Here is a 10,219-nt window from a genome sequence, read left to right as displayed (position 1 = left end):
TGGGTTTATCTATGGCAGTATATAGTACGGTATATGCTCGGTTGATGTAAGAGAATAAAGTTTAGATGGAAGCATATTATATAACTTTTACGACGTAGTATTGTAATGTATTACTTGCTGTTAGTAACTCAGCTTATTGTAGAGTATAGTAAGTATACTGATGGTGCTATGCAGTTTATATTTTAGTCTTTGTATGTAGTTTATACCTTAGTTTTCTACGGTGTTGTTTAGTTACTGCAGCTACGTATCATTGGCATTCCTTTCCTTTGTCAATGCTAATCCCTGCACCCCCCCTTGGTGCTCTTGATCCTGCATAGTGCGTGGGCATGGTATGACTTTGAAGCCCCCCGCCCCCTGCGCATTTCCCATGTATATGCTAAACTCATCTTGATATGCACATTCTTTTTGTTAAGGCGCTCTTCTCCCACCCCCAACCCAGCTTATATGTAAGTTCCTAGCTTGAAGTGTCTCATTCTTCACCTGAGGACGGCTGCTTGCGTTGTGGCCGAAACGTCGTGAGAATTGTTTCATTTTATTATGTTTTATTTTTATTATTTTATTACTTCCCTTCTACGTGACTTTACCGAAAAAACCAAGAAGATGAATCCCTGCAGTCACGAAAGCTTTAAATCGAAATTTATGTGCGGTTGTGTTTTGTTGGCTGTGCTTTGTCAACGCAGCAGCAGCATCACATAAGATTAATGTGAATTATAATGATTTCCACCGTTGTGGAGAATAATGTAGAAGTAGCACCATGCCCGTCAACTCATGCGGTTTACGCCGTATTCTTGTACAGGGAAATTGAGTTTTCAGGTCCATATGAAATTGTCTGTGTGTTTCTCCCTTGTGATGGGACTTTGTAGAATGAACGTTGAGGTTTATAAGGGCACGGGGTGACCAGTAAGGTCTGATATGGTCTGTATTAAGGTGGGCACTGATAAGGGGTTGACAGGCATGTAACACAATTTGTGAGGAATTCAACATTCGCTGTTGATTCACAACAATGCAAAACTATTGTTGTGAATTTCCAGGTTTTAATCGAATTAGTCGATTACTTTGGCGTAGGAATCGAAACATCCACTTGATCGGTTTACATGCCCAGCCAACGTGCAGATATGTATCGATTCCTCGATCCGTCCACCAAAACCCCCGAAAACCGATTCTCGCATTCACAACGCACGCATCTTGTACCAAACCGATTCCTGCGTCAGTGGTAACGCAACAAGGACAATAATCGATTCTCCTCCGCCGGCACGTGACTCGTGACGTCACCAACAGGAGGTTCGTTAGTGGTGGAGAAGGAGGAGAAGAAGGCGACGGTGGTGGAGGCGGCGGCGATGATGGCGGGCAGAGCTCCACCGGGCTTCCCGCTCGGCGCACTCCTCGCTCAGCAGCAGCAACAGCAGCCGGGCCAGCAGCAGCATCAGCAGCAAATGCAGCAGCAGCCGCAGCTGCAGGCGCTGGGCTACCGCGCGGCCGTGGGCCCCTTCCCGGTGGGTGGAGGCTGCGGCCTAAGCGAGGCGCAGGGCGCGTGGGGTGGGCAGCGCGGGCAGAGTGCAGTGGGGTGCGACTGGGGGTTGCGGTGGTGGTTCAGGGGGTGCTCGGGTGATAGGGGGGCAGGTGGCTGTGAATGGGGGATACGGGGTTTACTGGGGGTATTGAAGGGGTGACGGTGGACTAAGCGTCTGTGTAGGGACTAGGGTGGTTTATGAGGACAATGGGGTCTAAAGGGGATACGGAGGCTTTAGGATCTTCCGGATGAGGGGGGTGGTGGTGGCTATGAAGGGGGTGGGAAGTCTAACTGGGGTTAGTGGTCTGTAAGCCGAGAGGGACTCGGGAGTATGGGGGTCAATGGGGAACAATCGGGCCGAAGAGGAGATACGCGGGAACAGACGAAAGGGGATTCGGCGATATGGGGGACGTTTGGCTGCAAAGGGGGTTCAAAGTTGAATGGGTTATTACTGGTGTGGTCCTTGTGGTTGTTGTCGATGAGTGGTGGGATTGTGTGGTCCCCTCTCCAGCCGTGGGGCGACCATGGTCATGTTTCTACCTCGAATGTGTGGGCAATTAATAGGTGCTCGCAAACATCACTTGGCAGATATGTTTCTGGGTGCACGTGCGCTGTGCGTTTATAAACATGCCATGGATGTTCCGCTGGGCATCCACCCACTCGCTGTGATCAGAGTCCCTTCACTCAGTCGGTGGAGTCGTTCAATTATTGACCAGTGCTCAAATTGGCTCATCATTGTTATCATTCCCCACGAGGGTTTATAAAGTTCATGGTACCCCTGTGTGACATTTTAAAGCAATCGTCCCCTCAATAGACTGATCCTTGCCCCAGAAATGTGGAATTTCCACCACTGACTGGATGGGTCACAAGCGGAGGTGAGCGGTAAACCCCACACCCCTACTCCGTGTTCATTTTGAGCTGGGAATATGTTTTGTTCCGCGTGTGCGACCACATCTCTGGAGGCTTTTGTGAATGTCACAGCGATCGTCGTGTGTGTTACTGATGCTGTTATCCTCCAGCTGTGCGTTGAGGTGCCCAGGAGATGGATTTTTTTAGTTTGATATGTTCAATGGATACAGGCATCTTTTAAAAGCAGGAACCCTCTTGAAATGGAGCATGGAGACTGATTGAGGCTTTCCTGTATTAATAAAGGAAATTATTGCCTTTTGTTTAATAAGTTTCATGGTCTCGATCCCATCACCAGACGTGAAGCAACAAAAACAACTGGTAACTTCTTGTTTGTCTCTTAATTAACCGTACTCCGATTATGTTGACTAAATGTTCAGTTTTAAATATATAGCGTCGCCATTCATGCAAATTGCAAATCTAATAATCGCTGAGGAACCAGAAATATGCTAGAAGACAGCCAGGCAGTGAGCCGGCGCTACCAACAATTGCCCAAGGTCTGCAGTCCACGATATATTAGGATATATGGAATTGGCAAGCAGACCTCAGCATTGCCAGTTAGCGTCTGAACATATTGTCAAACGCAAGGATGGCATGTAATGTTTATTATGTGGGAGGAAACCGGAGCACCCAGACAAAACTTGCATGTTGGAACGTTGTGGTTCGATTGTCACGCCACAAACACTGCAGGGATTATAAAGGGTGTGTCACAGTGCGGGTGAAAGGCGACTGAAGGGATAAGTGAGTTGCGGTCATTTGTAAAATGTGCTTTACAAATTACTTTATTATAAATATCGTGTTCTGTGGAGTTGAAGGTGCACCCACATCATGGGCTGGGTGTCAATAAATAAAAACAAATCTGGTCTCAGACATACACACACGACACACGCAATGGATTCTAAGAAACACCCAAAACTTTTGCGATAAACCACGGGGCAGAGAAACATCTTACGTGAAGAATACGATCATTTAACATCGCCGTCCTCGGCCATACCTTGACACAAGGCTTAATGTCACACTCCACTCAATTTGAGATGTTCAGTGGAAATGATCTGTCTCTTGAGCATCAACAGGATATAATTGGTGATCAATAATAATAAGAGACAGAACAACATTGGTCAAGTCGAGACAAATCCTTTACCCAAACCAGCATTCGGGTGGTGCTCATCTGCCAATGGTGAGCTAGTGCTGGAAATTCCACATTCCTATTGAGGTTGACAAGTTTTTATTATCGGATAACCGCTATTGACATCCTATAAAGTTAACGCCGTGTTGCCGTTTCATACTTAAAAGTTTGTGATTGCTTTATAAATTGCATCCCCAATGGGATCCCAATGGGATCCACACGAGAGCCACAAATATTATTGATCCGTTACCAGCGCTTCATGGTGAAGCGCGTAGCTCACGCACGTGGCAAATACCTCCCTGGTGATTCTCATGAAACCGTCCAGAACACAAAGTTCTGTTAGCGAGCACCTATTATAGACAGCTGCAGCCCGAAAACACAAACGGCTCTTCTAGGTGCGTATCTAATTGCAGAGGTGAATCGATTCACTTGCCAGCACCGCAAACCACTCCTCCACCTAAGCCCCCCCACCCGCCACGGTTTTGTAAATTGTTGCGATTCAGAGCCACGAATTGAACTTTAAATTGACTTTAAAGTGCACGCCATAGCAACCTCTGGTCATGCCCAGTGGTGACTCCCCAGTGCTGATGTTTACACACCACACCAAGACACATTTAAAGCTGCGTTAACTTCGGGAGCAGCCCAGGAACCTTTTCAGATATCACTCGTCACCCATGTGAGCCGTGGCCGAGAATTAAACCCATCGACCAGGTCACTGACATAGTGCACTGACCACTACCCAGTTATGGGTCCCGTTAATTGTCCCACTGCTTGGATAACTGGTAATGGTAGAACTCGTGAGCACATACACCAATTCATTGACTGAAAACATTTTAATATATCTTGCATCTTTGTTTGCGGATTGCACAGCGTCGTGTGAAGTTGTATAAATTACACGTTTTAAATGATCAAAATTACAATGAGTGCTGTATGTATCACGTGGGGCACGTGCGGAACACACCCGCACATCGAGATCTCAATCTTTATTTAAATCGATTGTTATTAACGCAGCCAGCGTTAATTGCTTGGCGCGTCAAGTGGTACGTTGTTTAGCAATCATCAGGCACGCGCAGTGGAATGAGTTTATTTGAATTGGGGGGGGGTGAATTGGTAAACGCGGAAAAACGGAGCGTGGTGGTAGTGAGGTTGGTCGCAAGGACTGTGAGTTTGGGACACCCAGGTTCAAGACGCTCTTTGAGCTCAGCCACAGTCCACGCCACCACAGACCCCCCACGTACATCATCAATGGGACGTGCGCCTCGGTTGTCATCTCTTGCCACTGGGTGGCGCTCTCGCTCCGCGTACAGACGGCGAGGGCGGTGGTCCGAGAACAGCGGACTGCGACGAAATCGCCGAGCTTGACATTAGCCAATCAAATGAAGGGGGTGTGTCACAGCACCCGCTCGATCCAAGTATCGCTCGCCACGGAATCGATTGACAATGAATCGACATTTTTAATATGGCTGCCCGATCGACTGATGCGGCTTCCGGATCGGCTTTAGCTGAATCGATTACATTTAACCACGATTCACGATCCACAACGGTACATGGGCACATTTTTTTCGGTGATTTTCTTCAGGTGTCCGATGTCATCGGTCTATTGTAGCGCAGCTGGACAGGAAGCGAGGGTCACCTTTCATCAACCCCTGCCCCCACCGTGAGCTCGGATCACGGTCCGAGTTGACAATTCAATAAACGAGTTGATATTTTTTTTGTCCACAATTAGATAACACGCGCTCGTTGGTATAGAGTTAGTTCAAGTTCATTTATTAGGTATAGCCCTGTGAGCCATTCGGCTCTTGAATCGGGTGCAACCGCAACAAACAAAAAACATAAACAAGAAAACATCTTAAAGTGAATATGTGACTAAGTCACATTATATTATAGTTGAAAATGACGTAATTTTTCAGACATTACAACATGCAATGGTCAGGGTATGGGGCAGACGCAACGAGGGCGTTGGGGGTGGTGACGCTTTTGCCGCTCGTTGCGGAGGTTTGCGGTTCGAATCCAGCGTCCGCCCTGGTTATTAATACCACGTGCCATCTGCTTCACATTGGACCTTAAAGACCCCATGAAGTAATTCTCAAGAGTGTAGGCCATTGTATTGCCGGCGTCATTGTCCACATTTTGCCAATTTTTTAAAAATGTGCTCGGTAAAGTATTCGGTAGAAATTGTACACAGCAGCGACCTGCCCCCTACTGCAAAGAAAAAACTTAGCAGGACTCTGCTGGACAAAATAATGAACAGCTGGGGTGTTAAGAGTTGTGCTGTCACTAGAGGGCGCGTGGGGCCAACGCGTCACTTCGACGCTTCGTATAAGCTATCTTATACCAAATGAGTTTATTTGGCCATACACGTTTGATTAATTATCGAAGAGTTTATCTGTCACTCTATAGAAACTATTAGTGCAACTATTCATATGTAAATTACTAAAATCTTATGAAACGTTTAATTCTCATCAGGCACATCGTATACCTACTATAATCACCCAGGAACGTCTGTCCTTAATGCTCGAGACGTCAGTCCACATCGACCAGCCCCCCTCATTAATATTCATGAGCAGGTGACGTCCTCCAAATGGACACCCCCCACCCCTCATTAATAATCATGCCAAAGTGATGTCACTCCACATCGAAGAGCCCCCCTCATTAATATTCATGAGCAGGTGACGTCCTCCAAATGGACACCCCCCATTATTATTACCAACTCTAATGAGCCAAGCATGTCTGTGTGCAATGCTCATGACGTCACTCCACGTCGACCAGCCCCCCTCAATAATCATGAACAGGTTACGTCCTCCACATGGACCCCCCCCTCATTAATAATCATGAGCAGGTGACGTGACTCCACATCGAACAGCCCCCCTCATTAATAATCATAAGGTGACATCCTTTAAATGGACACCCCGCCCCCCCCATTCATAATAATTAGCGGCTGACGTCACTCCACATGGGGGGGGGGCCGAGGTGCCTCCTCCCCCCTCCTCGGCGTCAACTTACAACCCTCACTACAAAGGCAGAACCCTCACGTCACGCGGTCTCCGTAACGCTATTGAGACAGAGAAGTAAAAAGGACGTCATGATGATCAAGGGATTATAACCTTAAATGAAATAGGTCTGTGTCACCGCAGCCTTACAAATTGCACACGAATGGATGCAATGAATATCACATCGCATTTTGCTTTTCGCTTGCAAGTTTCAGATTTACTGCAATACACCCGTCCTCGGACATGCAAAAGGCGAGTATTTTATCACTTTCCTTTTGAAGCCATAGTGTTGTTAACAAACGTGTTGAGTTATTGTTGACTGCGCTTGTGCACCACTGCCAATGCAGCAGCATCACCAGGTAATGAATTTCAATACTTTTTGACCTTTGCAACCAAGGTCAGAAGCTTCAGTGCATCAAGCGCTGTCTATCTGTAATGGTAGGCATGATAATGGAGGGCACGATAGAGCAACACACTATCTCGGTACAGATAGAACCAAATGTAGAGTAGTCCACAGTTTGCTGTACCGCGTTCTCCTAACGACCCAGAGTATGGCTCCTCTGCACACAACAAGGTGAGTTTAACACCATTTGCGTGGTGATCCACCAACCCTCGCTGCCTTCAAAGTGCCAAATTACAGGCCACGTGCCTAGCCGCCACCGGCCGGCTGATGTAACCGAAAGAAAAAGCTATTGGGGGATTAGCTGCTTGAAAACCGACCACTGATCAAAGGGTGGGTCCGTGCGCCATTCCCTGACAGAGCCACTACCCGAGTGGGTCTCATCGCGGCCCATGGGCGTACGGCGAGGTACTTGCTTCCTGTGCGCTTGCACGAGCGCTGCAGTTACCGCTCATTAAACACTTCCGAGAACAAACGCGCGTTGTAAAGCATTACAGAAGCCATGCGTAAGCACGGTTTTTGTTTCAATGTTTCTCATTAGCAAAGCTTAACAACCTACTTGTCGGATAGCCCAGGAGGTATCGCCAGGTGTGTGGATACACGTCCGGAGGTGTTTAGTGAGTGGTTTTTATGTCGGCGGTCACGTTGACGATTTTGTCCATGTGCGGTAAAGATTCGCTTCTCTTCGGCGTGTCTTCCGATCGGACCTGTGTGCCGCTCTGTGCGAGTCTGTGGATCTTTGTCTTTGTAGTCCTTGGTAAGCGTTGGGCTGAGACCGATCTTGTCAACTCGCGCCACTTGAAAACCCGGTTTAACCACAAGCAGCTGCTGAAACCTGGATTTGAGCACAGGATCTCAGCGGTGCCGAGTCAGCGTCTCCTGCCATCTTAAGTCGCCTCTCTGCTTTGCTTCTTAAATTGAATTGTGAACCAAAGGTTATGACAATTCATAGAATCGTGTTGGAGGCCTTTCTGCTTTTAGAATATGAACATTGACATCTTAACACCCCCCCCCCCAAACCCTCCCCAGCCTTTGAGCCCCCCTCCAATATAAACAACAGATTGCTTGCTGCCTCCACCCCTGCCATTCGCGCCCTCACTGATCAATCTCTCCACCGTCCTGTCACTCTTCCACAAGTTGTGCGTCTCCCAGCTCGAGTTATCCAACACATTCCTCCCCAACTCTCCCCGCTGCCTATGAATTACCTGATGGCTTTGTGTGTGTCCGTCCTTGAATTAGCAAATTAGACAATGCTGTGTTTGGGGGAAGAGAGACTCTGAAACACATTTGTTAGAGTGGTGTTCATCTTTTATTAGTTTCAGCCTTGACTTTCTCTGTACGAGTGCTGGCCTTCAAATGCGTTGAGCAGTTACGCAATAGCTCGACTATTGATAAAATACAACCGTTTCCCTCCTATTCACAAGGGCTCACCTCTGTGCTAGAGTGTGAATAGACGAAGACGCTTAGCACATGTGGCTTCGGCTGGAGAACAGTTTGTACCGCGATTGCTGAATCTTTCTGGGTTGGTGGCTCACACATGGAAAGGCGAGGGAGCAGCCCTGCAGGTACTTAATCAGAATCTCTTTTTATTCCTGGAGAAATCCGATGAACTATGAAGCTATTTTTCACATATGTCTGGTAGGGGCAGGTCAGTAAGTTACAACAACAAACAATACTAAACCGATTGGAGTGCAAAGTATGGGAATGGTAAGCAAGTCACTACAAATAAATAACTTGTATAAGTACAAATTGCAAAAGTACAGAAATTCCTGCCAATTCTTCAACACTAAATGCGGCAAAAGAACAAAAACATTCCCAGACCTACACCAAGACAGCAGTACACAGTCCCTCAATACAATTGCACGGTGGAACCATCAACCACATCGAACCATCAACAGGCCTTTGCGCACTTCTGCATCAGTGGAAGATTTAAGACAAGTCACAGTAATGCAGTCATGCATCCCAAACTATGGGGACCGGATAATAAAACCACTAAAGTCTACGCTGCTTCAGCGGAGGAGGAACGGCAAAACGACATCAACTCTCTTATGAAACCGCCCCTCGTCGTTGCTAGCTGATATCGATACAATATTGTCATCTAGCTCCTGAACCTTGCCGTACGTAAGAATACAACCCATAGCCAAGTCCAGCAAGTGGAATAATGTGTGATCCATCATAGAGATTGTTGGGTGAGATCGCGTAAATATAAATGTGTCGTTAAACCCGCCAACACCCACCACAGCCAATTAGTAAGGTTTGTCACATAAACAAAACATGCCAATGTGTCATCCATCTGTGTGGCGCTTTGGATTGTTATCCCCTATTATACGCATCGAGTCCTCTAACAAACAAAAAATGCTGCTGCTTGACCAGGCCCGGTTGCTGACTTGTTTTAGCGTGTGCGCGCGTGTGCGTGTATTGCGTCTACCTAATTGGTTGTCTCGGGCGATTGTGGGGACGGAACCTGACTTTTCTGGGCCGTGGCGTCCTCCTCTCTATAAATACGCGGCTCCACACACCTCGCGCCGTGTTCCATTACACGCACACGCCTCCACGGCCGCCCCGATGTGTCGTCGATCTGCAATGAACGCGTGGCGATGGTGGTGTGCGGGGTTGATGGGGGTGTGTGGGGTTGATGGGGTGTGAGGGGTTGATGGGGGTGTGTGTGGGGCTGATGGGGGTGTGTGTGGGGCTGATGGGGGTGTGTGTGGGGCTGATGGGGGTGTGTGTGGGGTTGATGGGGTGTGAGGGGTTGATGGTGGTGTGCGGGGTTGATGGGGGTGTGTGGGGTTGATGGGGGTGTGAGGGGTTGATGTGGTGTGAGGGGTTGATGGGGGTGTGCGGGGTTGATGGGGGTGTGCGGGGTTGATGGGGGTGTGCGGGGTTGATGGGGGTTGATGGGGTGTGCGGGGTTGATGGGGTGTGCGGGGTTGATGGGGTTGATGGGGGTATGCGGGGTTGATGGGGTGTGCGGGGTTGATGGGGTGTGCGGGTTGATGGGGTTGATGGGGTGTGCGGGGTTGATGGGGGGTTTGCCGGTGAGGTAGGATGATGAGAGTTCAAGTGACACGCAGGGAGTGGTGAGGTGCCATGCTGTGTGGTGACTGGAGGAGGTTTAGAGGGATTGGTAAGTGTGGGCTTTATGTGCGTGCATGCTATTGTTTGTACTCTTATGCGGTCGTGCGTACTGTGTGTATTTATCTGCATGTAAGTGAGCACGTGCTTGTGGGTATGTATCTTAATGGGGAGTGGCGAACCTAAACCGGTCCCTGGCCTCGCCTTGGTCG

General features: G+C 48.3%; 1 protein-coding gene across 2 annotated transcripts in view; it reads left to right on the top strand.

Annotated features, from left to right (window-relative positions):
* The first annotated feature begins 1,272 nt into the window (after positions 1-1,272).
* The window catches only part of LOC144729178 (SWI/SNF-related matrix-associated actin-dependent regulator of chromatin subfamily D member 1-like), a 33,094-nt gene continuing 24,147 nt past the window's right edge, over positions 1,273-10,219 (top strand). The window contains exon 1 of one of the 2 annotated variants that reach the window (XM_078609210.1): positions 1,273-1,493. In XM_078609210.1, coding sequence (XP_078465336.1) covers positions 1,338-1,493 — 156 coding nt within the window. In that variant the 5' untranslated portion in view covers positions 1,273-1,337. The remainder of the gene's footprint in view (positions 1,494-10,219) is intronic. The other variant, XM_078609211.1, reaches the window with a different exon arrangement.

The sequence above is a fragment of the Lampetra planeri genome, chromosome 31 (assembly GCF_965212315.1).
Source record: "Lampetra planeri chromosome 31, kcLamPlan1.2.h2, whole genome shotgun sequence".
In the NCBI taxonomy this organism is placed as follows: domain Eukaryota; kingdom Metazoa; phylum Chordata; class Hyperoartia; order Petromyzontiformes; family Petromyzontidae; genus Lampetra; species Lampetra planeri.
This window is presented reverse-complemented; position numbering and strand designations above follow the sequence as displayed.